Source organism: Carassius auratus, chromosome 14 (assembly GCF_003368295.1).
Source record: "Carassius auratus strain Wakin chromosome 14, ASM336829v1, whole genome shotgun sequence".
Lineage (NCBI taxonomy): Eukaryota > Metazoa > Chordata > Actinopteri > Cypriniformes > Cyprinidae > Carassius > Carassius auratus.
The window spans coordinates 8,868,316-8,883,552 of NC_039256.1; the positions used below are offsets into that span (position 1 = coordinate 8,868,316).

Genomic DNA, 15,237 nt, shown 5'->3' on the forward strand with positions numbered 1-15,237 from the left:
GGCCCCAAAGGAAGAGAGGGCCCTTGGAAAGTCTGGAATATATATTTTCAAGGGGAGGGGGGCACATTAGGACTGCCTTTGCATAGGGCCCGGGATCTTGTTACAGTGCCCCTGGAATTTTGGAATGGGAGAAATATGCCAATTTTCCGGGTAACAGCAGTGCACAAAGCAGTGCAGCACCTGACTTTGAGGCATGCAGTACGCATAATTATTCAGTGAAATAATAACCTTTTAAAGTTTGATCATCACATTAAGCCATACCTCAATTCTTATCTTTACAACCCCAAATTTAGGACTTCTTGAAATAATAATTAAGACTTTCTTTCTTTCTGCGATGTAGCTACTGGGGTGCCTCAGGGCTCGGTGCTTGGACCACTTCTCTTCTCTGTCTGCATGGCATCACTAGGTTTTATCATTCACAAACATGGCTTTTCATATAGCTGCTACGTCATTGCTATGCTGATGACACTCAACTCTACTTCTCATTCCATCCTGATGATCCGATGATAACTGCTTGCATCTCAGCTTGTCTAACAGACATTTCTTGCTGGATGAAGGATCACCACCTTCAACTCAACCTTTCAAAGACAGAACTGCTTGGGGTTTCAACAAACCCATCACTTCATCACTTTTTCTTTATCCAGCTTTAGGCGAAACAACCATAACTTCTTCCAGAACAGACAGTCAAGATATAGGAATGGGGCCCTTTACATTTGCACACATTTACCTGGATCAACCTTGAGTTACCTTCATCTGTTGTGATGCTTGCTGCTGCACAACGGTGCCATATTGTTGTGTCCAGTGTTATAAAGGCTTTCTTTCATGTTGTAGACCACAAAAGTGAAATCCCACATGGAAATGTCAGAGCGATGTGGTGTGGCTTAGATTTACCATGCTATCATTTTTATCCCATCCAGTGTGTGGTTACAGTATTCACGTTTAAAAATGTGATGTATTAGAGTAGATTGGACACTAGGTGGTGCTGTGGAGTATTTATTATTATTATTATTTTACTGTGCAGTTGCCTACACACTCCAAAGGCTGTCTAATTCTAAACTTTAAAATACATTTATTTTTAAATTTATTTATTTTACATTTATATGCCACACAACTCCTTATCCCACAAAACTCCACAAACCCAAGCACACAGTGGAAGCGAAACAATTCAGTAATTGCTGATAAACTTGACAAATTACAAAGAACCGGCAAGTAACATTGAATTAAACATGACATTTTAAAGTACCAAGACTAATATAGTATATTCTTGTAAGAGCATTCTTTATTTATTTACAGCTTTGTATAAACACTTCCAACACACTAGGATCCTTTAGGGCAGCTTTAGAGTGTGATGCAATGAACTTCTCTTTTAACAGCCTTAATGTTCCTGCTTTTATCATGTTGTTTTAAATATGCATGAGGATATTATACAGTATTGTTCAAAATAATAGCAGTACAATGTGACTAACCAGAATAATCAAGGTTTTTAGTATATTTTTTATTGCTACGTGGCAAACAAGTTACCAGTAGGTTCAGTAGATTGTCAGAAAACAAACAAGACCCAGCATTCATGATATGCACGCTCTTAAGGCTGTGCAATTGGGCAATTAGTTGAAAGGGGTGTGTTCAAAAAAATAGCAGTGTCTACCTTTGACTGTACAAACTCAAAACTATTTTGTACAAACATTTTTTTTTTTCTGGGATTTAGCAATCCTGTGAATCACTAAACTAATATTTAGTTGTATGACCACAGTTTTTTAAAACTGCTTGACATCTGTGTGGCATGGAGTCAACCAACTTGTGGCACCTCTCAGCTGTTATTCCACTCCATGATTCTTTAACAACATTCCACAATTCATTCACATTTCTTGGTTTTGCTTCAGAAACAGCATTTTTGATATCACCCCACAAGTTCTCAATTGGATTAAGGTCTGGAGATTGGGCTGGCCACTCCATAACATTAATTTTGTTGGTTTGGAACCAAGACTTTGCCCGTTTACTAGTGTGTTTTGGGTCATTGTCTTGTTGAAACAACCATTTCAAGGGCATGTCCTCTTCAGCATAGGGCAACATGACCTCTTCAAGTATTTTAACATATGCAAACTGATCCATGATCCCTGGTATGCGATAAATAGGCTCAACACCATAGTAGGAGAAACATGCCCATATCATGATGCTTGCACCTCCATGCTTCACTGTCTTCACTGTGTACTGTGGCTTGAATTCAGAGTTTGGGGGTCGTCTCACAAACTGCCTGTGGCCCTTGGACCCAAAAAGAACAATTTTACTCTCATCGGTCCACAAAATGTTCCTCCATTTCTCTTTAGGCCAGTTGATGTGTTCTTTGGCAAATTGTAACCTCTTCTGCACATGCCTTTTTTTTAACAGAGGGACTTTGCGGGGGATTCTTGAAAATAGATTAGCTTCACACAGACGTCTTGACGAGGTGATCATTGGCTGAGCCTTTGCCATTCTGGTTATTCTTCTATCCATTTTGATGGTTGTCTTCCGTTTTCTTCCACGTCTCTCTGGTTTTGCTCTCCATTTTAAGGCATTGGAGATCATTTTAGCTGAACAGCCTATCATTTTTTGCACCTCTTTATAGGTTTTCCCCTCTCTAATCAACTTTTTAATCAAAGTACGCTGTTCTTCTGAACAATGTCTTGAACGACCCATTTTCCTCAGCTTTCAAATGCATGTTCAACAAGTGTTGGCTTCATCCTTAAATAGGGGCCACCTGATTCACACCTGTTTCTTCACAAAATTGATGACCTCAGTGATTGAATGCCACACTGCTATTTTTTTGAACACACCCCTTTCAACTAATTCAACTAATTGCCCAATTGCACAGCCTTAAGAGCGTGCATATCATGAATGCTGGGTCTCATTTGTTTTCTGAGAATCTACTGAACCTACTGGTAACTTGTTTGCCACGTAGCAATAAAAAAATATACGAAAAACCTTGATTATTCTGGTTAGTCACATTGTACTGCTATTATTTTGAACAATACTGTAAATACAACATTCTTATCTTTATCTCTGTTGTATTCTTTTAACAGCCACAACCTCACATAGTTTCCACATCAGCCGGTTTGGAGAGACCTGACCTGTCTGGAGGGAGCTGCTGCACTCACTCACTTCATTCACAGTGAAATCGTTGACTTGATTTCAGATTATTACACAGATACAATTTAAACTGAACTCGGCTGAATGATGACATCACTGACTTCAATGATGAACTGCATTATTGAAACACTGTTTTCCTGATTAATGTTGTTCAGTTGCTTTGACACAATCTGTTTTGTTGACTTGACTGTACTCAGCTGTGTTGAAGCTGTTGAAGTGGCTTTGTAAATATCTGAACAGAAAACCACCAAATTGTCAATATAGGTTATTTGAATATATTGCTTTTCAATAAGGCCCATCATATATAGCTTTATTATGCAATTAATTCACATATAAAGTGTATTACTGGTAAAAGCAGCGTTGTGGCAAATTTGAGTCTCATTCTCAAAAATCAATTTGATCATCTTATGATGTTATGTTTGTGGGTCTATTGTCCAGTCTTCAGGTTATCGTGTGTTGTCGTATCATCTCTGTTGTCTGTGTTAGCTTCAGTTGTGATGATCGTCTCTTCCACAGTCCGTATCACAGAAAACCTAGAGCTGCCATTAGAACCATCACCAACAATCACCGTTGTGTTTGCACTGATTTTGTCCTGTGGTTTCTCTTGTAAAGTGTCTTCATCAGTCTTCTGGTTCTCTGGGCTGCTCTCTCTCAGAGTCTCCTGTAATTGACTCACGCAGGCTTTATTTGAGTTTTTATCTAAAGCGGTTTTGGTGAGATCTGTGGGAGACGCAGCGCCGGAGCTCCAGCATTCAGATAACTGATCAGCGGTGCTCGACGACTCCTTGTCCTCCACACACACCTCCTGTCCTGCTTTAGTCTCCACAGCACTACCAGCCTTATAGAAGCCCAGCAGTGTCACACTTTTCTTGCGTTTGCTGAGGTTGGGGACTTTGCCGTTCACCGCTCCAGCTTCTTTGAACATGTTGCGGATGTTGTATTCCTCCTGAGGTTTTTTGGAAGTGTCTTTAAGCCCCGTCCTGCTGTCTGAGAGAGTTGTGTCATTCGATGTGTTCCCAGGCTTTGTTGTAGGAAGATTCATCGAACCCTGCAGGCTGTTCCTCTTCTCCATGTGAGTGACACGAAATCTGTCAATTTAGGCAAGTATACAGACGGTATTTAGCTTGGCAATATTCTTTAAACTTGCATGTGCATAATGCACATCTTAATTATATTCTACAATTAATACCTTCCATCCATGGATAATATAGTGGCACTTTATTTTACAGTCCTGTCGCTCATGTACATACTATGTACGTATTATAGTAATAATAATCAATAGCTAGGTAATAACTAGGTACTAACCCTGAACCTAAGATTACACCATGTAATTACCCGATATTACCAGTACTTTCTTAGGTAGGTATACTGTAAATAACTGTAAGTGCACATACTGTAAAATCAAGTTCAACCGATAATATTCTGTAATACTTAAACTGCTGTAAACAGTGACACACAGTCAAAAGACTGGACACACATTTCTCATTATCCTAAAATGCTCATGATCATGAAGGATAATCTTTAAATGCTTGAAATGTCTATGAATTTTATTATCAAAATCGGGATCAATGTTCATGAAATGCCTTTTTATTATTATTTTGTATTGTTCTCTGAGGTCCACTTATAATGTTATTTTTTAACATCAACAAATATATCACAATTTAGAAGTAATAGGCTATTTTCTGTGGTGTTTTGATCCCCTCATCAGAAGGCTATCTATTAAAAAAAAAAAAAAGTTAACAAGTTGACTGTTGACTGTTGTTGACTGTTCATTGTTTGGTTTCTGTGTAGACCAGGGGCCTGTACCATGAAGCCGGATTATTTGGCTAGCCAGGTAAGTTTCAGGTTAGTTTGCACCAATCCTGGGTTTTAGGTACCATGTAAGTGGCTTGGCTTTTAGCTGTGTTTATTACCATATTAACTTACACTCCACAGCTAACCTGCTCTGGGGCAGGCTATGTTCTGGGTTAGAGATCTCAAACTGAAGTTGGACCAATCAGATGTGAGAGAAGTGACACATGTCTGACACAGTCACTCCAGTTTATCTTGCTCCAAATTAAAGGTCACTATTGCTAAAAAACAAAACAAAAAAAAAAAAAAAAAAAGAAAAACCAACAAAAAAATTATAATTACTGAGTCTTTTTATGATTTATATAATTATTGTGATTCATATTATTATTTATCTTTTACACACAAGCAATTTTACTTTAACAGTTATTATAAATCGTTTATTTTAAATAGTAATGTATACAGATAAGATACAGATCAAAAGATTGCACTATTTAAAAAATAAAAAATCTGACTTTACATGTTCTAGTCTCTATCACTATATATTTTCAAATGTGTAAACTAAGTTAACGAGTTTCACTTGTGACTTCACTGATAAAGCAAGATAATTTATTGTATTTGTCCTCCTTCATATATAATATGACGTTTCAATTTGTTATATTCATCAATATCTTAACCTTTAGCAAAACCTTTAACCTTCAGTTTTGAATCTCACTGGGTCTCTCGCGGGAAGTAAATCAAACGTGCTTTGTATTGCAAGGCCATGATTGGCTGTTCACCAGTGATGTCACACATTCATGTGCACGTGCTCCACAAACTCAGGATCAAAGCCTGAGTTGACAAAGAAAGTTGATGATCAGCATCATGTTGCCAGCAAAGCCGGACCGGAGAGGTTTGGTTTGTCAACTCAAAACTAATCCTGTAACTCTGAATTTGTTCAGCTACCATCATGGTACAGGCCCCTCTCATTATTGACATAACAGGAGCTAATTGTTGGGCGGGGCTAAACAGGCAGTGATGTAGAATCGGTGGGCGGGGCTAATCAGGCAGTGATGTAGAATCGGTGGGCGGGGCTAATCAGGCAGTGATGTAGAATCGGTGGGCGGGGCTAAACAGGTAGTGATGTAGACTCGGTGGGCGGGGCTAATCAGGCAGTGATGTAGAATCGGTGGGCGGGGCTAAACAAGCAGTGTTGTAGAAATGGTGGGCGGGGCTAAACAAGCAGAGTTGTAGAATCGGTGGGTGGGGCTAATCTGTTTTAATATAGCAATATCTTTGTTGTACAAACATACCCTAAATAACATCCTGGGTTCTCATGTGGTTAGCATTTAGGTTTATTATTTAGATCTGTTAAAGACTTAATGTTTGTTTTCTATGTGCTGTGTTTGACACATGATGACTGTAGTATTGTTCTGAAGAGCAGGGCAGTAGTGAAGAATGATGAAGAACCTCACCTGCCCACAGAAAACACGGTCTGCTCTCCCGTCCGGGCTCTGCTTCGAGACACTCGGCTCCTGCGGCGAGTTTTTAATACGTGGCTCTGCATACAGTGAACACACGAGCTGATCTCTCCTCCCAGATGAACTGTGTGATGGTGAAGGGGAAGACCACCGACGCTATCTTTGTGCCGCAAGCTGCTGAGAAGAAGAGTACTTCTGATACATCTACACCCATTCAGAGACCAGTGTGCACACTCGTTCACACACAAACATGCCTTTGCTTGTCCTACATCCCTCTGGGACCAATGCTGAACTCAGTACTCAATACAAACCTGGCTTTTTATACTCGACATTCTACTTGAATACATTACAACTAAAATATTTGCAAACAAACTGAAAGATCCTAAATAATCTCAGTGTGTGTCATATAAAAAAAACAACATAAATGCAGACCTAACAAAACATGTTTATGAATTGGTGTTTTTCCAAAATACATATTTAAAGAGTCTCAAAAATAACGATCATACCGTGGATCGTGAAGTTCGCAAACATTTTGGCCAACCAGCATCTCTTTGAAAGCCTCCATATTGGCTGTAACAGAAATTAACAGCAGTTTCAACCACGGAAATCATTGAAATGCAGTGCACTTGTAAATACTGCAGAACAGGACAGAAAGAGTGAATGATCTCTACCTTCATTCTCAATGATGCATTTCAGGATTTGTTCCACTGTGTCTTGACTGTCTTCTGATTCATCTGAGGAAAAAAATGAACAGTTTTCTAATTTGATAGAACATTTCAATTATGGTAATGATCTTGGTGCAAACAGTTTCTTCCATTATTTCTGTAAATAGCTTTATAATTTCAGCCATCGCAATGTTTTATTAAAGTCAAATGATGTTCTGTGTGTCAGTACTTGAGGGAGTGAACCTCATTTAGTGCACTGCAGGGTCAGAAACCACTGAATAAGTGTTATTCTAATATCCCAGTTATCCATAAATGTCTGCTCAGCATTATGATGGGAAAAAACTCAAAGGTCAGTGGAAAAACTGTGCTTATTTTGGGATCCTATGACTAGATTATACAAGCGTATACTGTATATAAAAAAAGTGATTCTGAGGGATTTCTTGGTATTTTGCCAAGGAATCTGAAGACAAATAAAAACCTCCATGGGATACAGATGAAGAATATAAAAAGCTCAGAAAAGATGATCTTGTTTTCTTCAATCTCTCAACATTAGAGACGTGTGTGCCTCAGCAGTTTTAGGGAACCTTGAAAAATGTCACGCCGTTCCCCTCGAGCTGAACCTGCGGACAGAGGTGGAAAGTACAAGTCCTCCTCGTGTTTTGTTCTGATCACTTGGATTGGCTAATTAGCACAGATCTTCAGCCTGGAGATAGAACTAATTAGTGGAATAAACATGACCCCTGGACAGTCCACCTCTGCCAGCTGTGCATGTGTCAGTCTGCAGACTACTGTACATTTGGATTTACAGTTAATCTAATTCTCGTATTGATTCATTTTTTTTTAAACAGAGGTTGAAATGACTTGCCATCTTTCTCCGCCTCCAGTTTGTCTTCACAGTTTTCCTCGTCCTCCTCCAGCTCGCAGCGGTAGCCCTTCTTCTTCAGACAGTGACAGATCAGGAATCCCAGAAGACCCGTGATGAAGAAGAGGAACACCAGCAGGAAGATCATGTATGCTGGAGGAGGATCTTCCACGTCGAGCGTGTCCTGGTCCGTCATCACTGTGTGTGTGTGTTCTTCACCCAGCCGGCTGCTTCAAACACGTTAATGAGCACACGAGCTAAAGCGGCTCCACTCCAGCGCTGAGCAGCTCGGGTCTGTCACACCGTCCGACTCTCTTGGCTCCTACAGATAATCATTCACTGAGCTCCATCAGCGTTATCTTTCTGTGCAGGCGTGCTGAGAGGATCTCGACCCACACCCTCTGACACACACACACACACACACACGATTCACGATTCATCAACAACCGCCAACTTACAGTACAGTGCTTTTTTGGAAGTATAAAAACTAAGCTCAAGATTCAAGTCAGGTTTACCTGCATAGGGTTTTTACAATGCATACTTGTGTAAAGACAGATAAAGTCTTAATGCCTTCAGTGAATAAGCCGAAGGCAACAAAACCAGCTTGTGGAGAGTAAGCAGACTCAGACCTCATGTAGTAAAGCTGGTCAAGCTCTCGGCAAGGGCGTCAAAAACAATTGCATACATGTATCGAACTGTTTGAAACCTGGACAAATGAATGAATCTGTTATACATAGCTACTTAAATCTCCACCCAATCACATGTGCTTTCACCAAAACAGCAGTTTAAGTGATGTGTTTGACTGATATTGGGTTTGACAGTTTGTTCCACTATTGCAGTTTCAGTCTGTATTCCTGTCACTTTCTATGATCCTCATCAAGCCTCCGGTACTGGTTCATTTGTGGCCATTTAAGGCCTGTTTCACAGCACACAGCAACATTTCTGCTGTTGTATTGTGTGTTTGCAATAATAATGGCTATTAGCATTCCTTGGTCAGTCATTGATCATTGTCACTAATAAGTCAATGTGATATCTAGCATAGATTAAATCATTGGGCAATAAATGCATTACATGGACTGAAACGCAATGCAGTTTACTGAACATGAAGTGTGTGTGTGTGTGCTAATGATATGCAATCACTTATTCAGCTTTCTGCTTGAAGTTCTTGTATTCTAATTATCATTAGTCAAATGATGACCTTTGGTGGTTTGCAGTGTGTTTTCCCGTAGCCAGCCTCTCAAGGTCTTTCTGTGGAAATTGCTGAAATAGTAATGACACTGGATCATCTTACAGAGCGTCTCACCTGATGAAAGCTGAAGATCCTCTGCAGAATGACTCAGCGTTCTCATGACCTCCAGAAAACACACAGTGATGACGCTGCAGGAATCATGCTCATCCTCAGACCAGTGAAACACCATCTATCCTGATCATCAGTGTGTGTGTGTGGCTTATTCTGTGCTGCTAACTCAAACTCAATGCATTCAACAATATAATACACACTGGCTAATATGGACATGACCTGCCGACAGGAATCTCATTTCCCAAACATATTTATTAAAAGAAATATTACTGCAAGACAACCGCACAGATAGTGCTGGTGAAATGTCCTCAACAACAAGAACAGGACCTACTGAATGAAACTGAATGAAAACATTGGACAATTACACACAGGTACTGCATATATTCCATGTATAGGGTTTCCATAAGCGAAATTCTAATGGTTTGCACTACATATACCATTGCAAACATTACAAACCATCAACTTTTAAATATAAAAACCATTAAAAATTGTTTTGTCCAATGTGTTCTGGGACACATTCCATTAGGATGTTATTGGTTTTAACAAGCAACAATAGAAGGTGATCGATTACCAGTAGAGACTATTACAGTTTCCATTTAAACCAATGAAACCATTACAAACTCAGTGATGGTGCTTATCGTTGTTTTCCAGCAGAGAGTTTGAACTAAACTTATTACAGTGCAGCCAAAAAGAAACATCTACAACGCAGATTGTCAGTGCACTCAGCCAATGCTCCAGAGAACAATAAACGTGAATTATATCTCACCTTGAGCTCTTTGTTGATGTTTTCTGTGACGCGCAGATGAGCACATCACGTCATATTTTCATCACATGAAAGGACTTTTAAGAAACGGCGAACTATATTTATTTTGAGAACAAAACCAATGGGCTGCTCTATTCACTGTAGCTCTCAGTGTCCCGTGTGATCTTGTCATGAAGAGTTCCCACGGACAGCGCTCCTCTCGTTCAGTTTCACACACTCGTGCCAAGATAAAGTCAGCGCGAGCACGCTGTGTTCCGAACAGCTGTTATTAACGCGCGCGCACACACACAAACACACACTCGCTCGATCGGCGCGCTGACAAAATCAGAGGGATGTTATTGATTTGTTTCATGATGGCTTCAACATTATTGTGACGTGAATTCGAGTGCCATTTAAATGTCTTTATTTTAACGCTACGTTTCTCGGGCCTAATAACCTTTAAAACAGAGAAAGTCAAAGACCACATGGCGTAAAACAGTTCAAACGCGAAACAAAGAGCATTAATGATAAGATTATTGTCAGGTAGCTACTCACCAGAGCCTCTGACCAGTAGACGAGCTTATGATGCTTTCAGAATGACACTCAGGATGCAGTGCGATACATATTTAAATCAAGATGACCCGACACACGCTCAGCTCTCGAGCTGCTTCACTTCTGCACAAGAGAAAACATACCCCAACAAAACCTCGTTGTGTTGACGAAGATGACTTTCAGATGAACACAAACGAAGATTTATAGAAGCAAATAATCTTGTCTCCATGTAATGTCCATACACTGCACAAACAAACAAATAAACAAGCAAGCAACTCATTAAAGAAATGAATGCATTAATGAAAAACAGTATGCATCAATCTTCTGGAGTTATGACAACTACCAACAAACTACACTAAGTTTGAGGAACCGAATAATTTGTAGCATAAACACAAATAAACAAACTCATAAACAAACAAACAAATAAAAGTTGCTCCCGAGTTATGGTCCTGAAAATGTAACCAATCTTATTTATTTCAGTTTAAAGCAAGTTAAACATTTTATTTTATTTATCCAATCATGTTGAAACTAGAAATACACTGCCCAATTTCCAAAGTTATTAAGACAATTTCATTTAAGTAATTAGCTTTTTTAAAATTATTTTTTAAATAACACAGAAATTTGAGTTAAAAGATATGCACAATATTTAGTTGTAGCTAATGTTAAAAATTATGTCAACAGAATTCAACCTGAAAGGTTTTAAAAAAGAATATGTAACTTGCAACCATGAGTATGTTTATGTTTATGCATGTGACAGTATCATATATATATATATATATATATATATATATATATATATATATATATATATATATATATATATATATATATATATATATATATATATATTATTCTGTTATTTTTTGTCTTTTGGAAGCTACATTCAAAATCAATATTTAAATATTTAAAATGGTTTGAATGGGCTTGACTCCACTGACTGCATGATATATTGTATATTGTTTCATAGTTTTATATCTATTAAATGCTGTAATTGCTTGCAGTTGCTCAGTAAGTGTGTGTTATTGTAAGTGTCTTTTTGACCAGCAGGTAGCAGTAACGTTAATATATGTTTAAGAGCCTTGATGCTTCAGAAAGCTTCAAAAACATTTAAATATTTCATAATATTGCCATACCAAAGGCTGTATTTTTAGCAATGCAGTCCTAGACTGTGTTAAGTTTTCTGAGACTGAGATTTATTTATAAAGCACATTTCAAATCAACCTTGTTAGTACTCTACATGAAATAATATCTAAATTACGGCCTATGCTCTCAATGTCAAATGCAGAAATGTTAATCCATGCATTTATGACTTCAAGGTTAGATTATTGTAATGCTTTATTGGGTGGTTGTTCTGCTCGCTTGGTAAACAAACTACAGCTAGTCCAAAATGCAGCAGCAAGAGTTCTTACTAGAACCAGGAAGTATGACCATATTAGCCCGGTCCTGTCCACACTGCACTGGCTCCCTATCAAACATCGTATAGATTTTAAAATATTGCTTATTACTTATAAAGCCCTGAATGGTTTATCACCTCAGTATTTGAATGAGCTCCTTTTACATTATACTCCTCTACGTCCGCTGTGTTCTCAAAACTCAGGCAATTTGATAATACCTAGAATGTCAAAATCAACTGTGGACAGCAGATCCTTTTCCTATTTGGTGCCTAAACTCTGGTATCACCTACCTAACATTGTTCGGGAGGCAGACACACTCTTGCAGTTTAAATCTAGATTAAAGACCCATCTCTTTAACCTGGCTTACACATAGCATACTAATATGCTTTTAATATCCAAATCCGTTAAAGGATTTTTAGGCTGCATTAATTAGGTAAACCGGAACCGGGAACACTTCCCATAACACCCTATGTACTTGCTACATCATTAGAAGAATGGCATCTACGCTAATATTAGTCTGTTTCTCTCTTATTCCGAGGTCACTGTACCGTTTTGGTTCCTGGTCACTGTCGCCTCTGGCTTGCTTAGTTGGGGTCACTTCATTTACAGCGATCTATCGCTGACTTGATTGCAAATGATTGATCTAAATTTAGTGACGGGACCCCTCTCTGGGCAAAACTTGGGGACAGGAGCCCTCTCTGGGCAAAACTCAGGGATGGGCCAAAATCGGGGACAGGAGCCCTCTCTGGGCTACACTCGAGGACAGGAGCCCGCTCTGGGCAAAACTTGGGGACTGGAGCCCTCTCTTGGCAAAACTTGGGGACTGGAGCCCTTTCTGGGCAAAACTCAGGGACTGGAGCCTGCTCTGGGCTAAACTCGGTGACAGGAGCCCTCTCTGGGCAAAACTCGGGGACTGGAGACTGCTCTGGGCTAAACTCAGTGACAGGAGCCCTCTCTGGGCAAAACTTGTGGACAGGGGCCCTCTCTGGGCAAAACTCAGGGACTGGAGCCTGCTCTGGGCTAAACTCAGTGACAGGAGCCTGCTCTGGGCTAAACTCAGTGACAGGAGCCCTCTCTGGGCAAAACTCGGTTACTGGAGCGATTGCTCTGGGCTAAACTCGGGGACAGGAGCCCGCTCTGGTCTAAACTCAGGCACTGGAGCCCTTTCTGAGCTAAACTCAGGGACAGGAGCCTGCTCTGGGCTAAATTTGGGCACTGGAGCCCGCCCTGGGCTAAACTCGGGGACTGGAGCCCACTCTGGGCTAAACTCAGGGACAGGATTCTGCTCTGGGAAAAACTCGGGCACTGGAACCCGCTCTGGGCTAAACTTTGGGAGAGGAGCCCTCTCTGGGCTAAACTTGGAGACAGGAGCCCTCTCTGGGCTAAACTCAGGTTGGAGGCCACTCTGGGTTAAACTTGTTGACAGGAACCGTCTCTTGGCAAAACTCGGGGACAGGAGCCCTCTCTGGGCAAAACTCGTGGACTCGAGCCCTCTCTGGGCAAAACTCGGTTACTGGAGCCTGCTCCGGGCTAAACTCGGGGACTGGAGCCCCCTCTGGGCAAAACTCGGGCACTGGAACCCGCTCTGGGCTAAACTTTGGGACACGAGCCCTCTCTGGGCTAAACTCAGGTTGGAGCCCACTCTGGGTTAAACTTGACAGAAACCCTCTCTGGGCTAAACGTGTTGACAGGAGCCCTCTCAGGGCTAAACTTGGAAACAGGAGCCCTCTCTGGGATAATATCGGTGACTGGAGCCTACTCTGGGCTGAACTCTGGGACAGGAGTCCACTCTGGGCTGAACTCAGGAAATGGAGCCCTCTTAATGCTGGATGCTGGAATGACAGCTGAGAACAGTCTTTTCCTCCTCCTCCTCCTCTTCCTCCTTTGGTTAAGAGTGATCGGTGCGGTTGTTGGGCTTGACTGAGGAATGGCCGGCAGACTTGATGGTGGGCTGGTTCTGGTTCGGGGCCAGCTTAAACCCGTGGTGTCTGGGAGGTCCATGGGATGATGGTAATTTGCCCCATTTCAGAACAGAGACTTGATGGTGACGTCATCTAAAGCCATCCCCACAGCGAGCCCGCAGAACTCCCAGGTGATGTAGAAGCAGGCATTGAACTTCTGCTGAGACAATGTTTATCCTCATTTTTACATCATAAAGTAGAACATTCCACAAGCTGTCATTTTGGCAGATTGGCTTCCATATAAGCTGTTTTTAGACTAAAGAACATTTTAAGTTATGAAACTTATAGCATGTTAATTTTTTAACGTTAAATGTTTAAAGTACAATGACCTCGTATATGTCAAAAGACCAAGGGAATTTTACTTTCTCATTTCATGACCCTTTAACTCACCTGCCTGTAGTTTTCAAGTAAGCCTGAACACTTTGATTAGCTGGTTCAGGTGTGTTTGATTGGGGTTGAAGCTAAACTGTTCAGGGACAGGATTGAACTTCAGCAGGTTTCTCAACCAGGGGTTTAGGTGGTGAAGGAGGTTTATGAGAGGATGAAAAGCCATAGTTCTTTACAGTGTAACCTTTTGCTACAATGCAATGTGATAGTTATAGCACCATAACACTGTTCTGCACCTATAGGTTCCTAATTGGGATTCTAATGGTTAATCAATGATTTATTAATTTTCAATAATAATTTACTTAATAATTCAACTTATCAATAGTAGATTAAGCAAGGTCATCAGTAGAGTGCATAGTTTTGAGGTTCAATATGAATCTACACAGCTATAAATAAAATCGGTTTTAACTCAAAAAAAGAAAAAAACCTGAAGCTCAAAAGACAGAAGTAATAACAAAAAGATTACAAATGACATTGCCTATCAGTGTTGTACGAGGTGATGGTATATGAGATGATCAGTTTCATCCAACCAGACTACACCATACCATCAAAAGGCATGACAAAAGATCATTACAGAATAAAGAAGAGCTAAAAGATGATGCAGAGTTCAGTTGAGAAGATTTCCATCACAGCTGACTGATGGATGGCACTAACAAGGGAAAGCTACATAACTATTACATGCCATTAGACTGTGAATGGCAGATGACATTAGTGGTCCTGCTCACAGAGAGCTTGTAAACACAACTTTGACAAACTTGCCTAAAAGCTTATTGAGTCCCTGGGACATCACAGGGAAAGTTGTGTTCAAACATCACAAGGAAAGCCTGTGTTCACGACATCACCAGAAATATAGTGGCCGCAAATGATCAAACTTGTGTCATATGGGATTCTGTGCCGTGCTTTGCCCATACATCACAACTCACCATACATGATGGGTTCAACATATATTTAAATAGGGTCATTACAGTACGTATGCTGGAAGACTTGTTCAGCACATCACCTG

The 15,237-nt window shown here is 40.3% G+C and overlaps 1 protein-coding gene across 15 annotated transcripts; it reads right to left on the reverse strand.

The window, feature by feature from the left end:
- Window positions 1–3,410: 3,410 nt before the first annotated feature.
- rell2 (RELT like 2) lies at window positions 3,411–10,599 on the reverse strand. 15 transcript variants are annotated; one of them, XM_026279773.1, is made up of 7 exons: window positions 9,965–10,436; window positions 9,202–9,250; window positions 7,902–8,220; window positions 7,043–7,105; window positions 6,878–6,941; window positions 6,366–6,548; window positions 3,411–4,211 (listed from the first exon to the last, which is right to left on the reverse strand). In XM_026279773.1, exons 3-7 carry the CDS (start codon window positions 8,092–8,094, stop codon window positions 3,551–3,553), a joined length of 1,164 nt encoding a protein of 387 aa, XP_026135558.1. In that variant the 5' UTR covers window positions 8,095–8,220; window positions 9,202–9,250; window positions 9,965–10,436; the 3' UTR covers window positions 3,411–3,550. The 15 variants fall into 15 exon arrangements, with proteins under 15 accessions (XP_026135558.1, XP_026135553.1, XP_026135555.1 ...); XM_026279768.1 differs by having other exon boundaries at window positions 7,902–8,299; XM_026279770.1 differs by having other exon boundaries at window positions 9,202–9,275.
- Window positions 10,600–15,237: the final 4,638 nt, after the last annotated feature.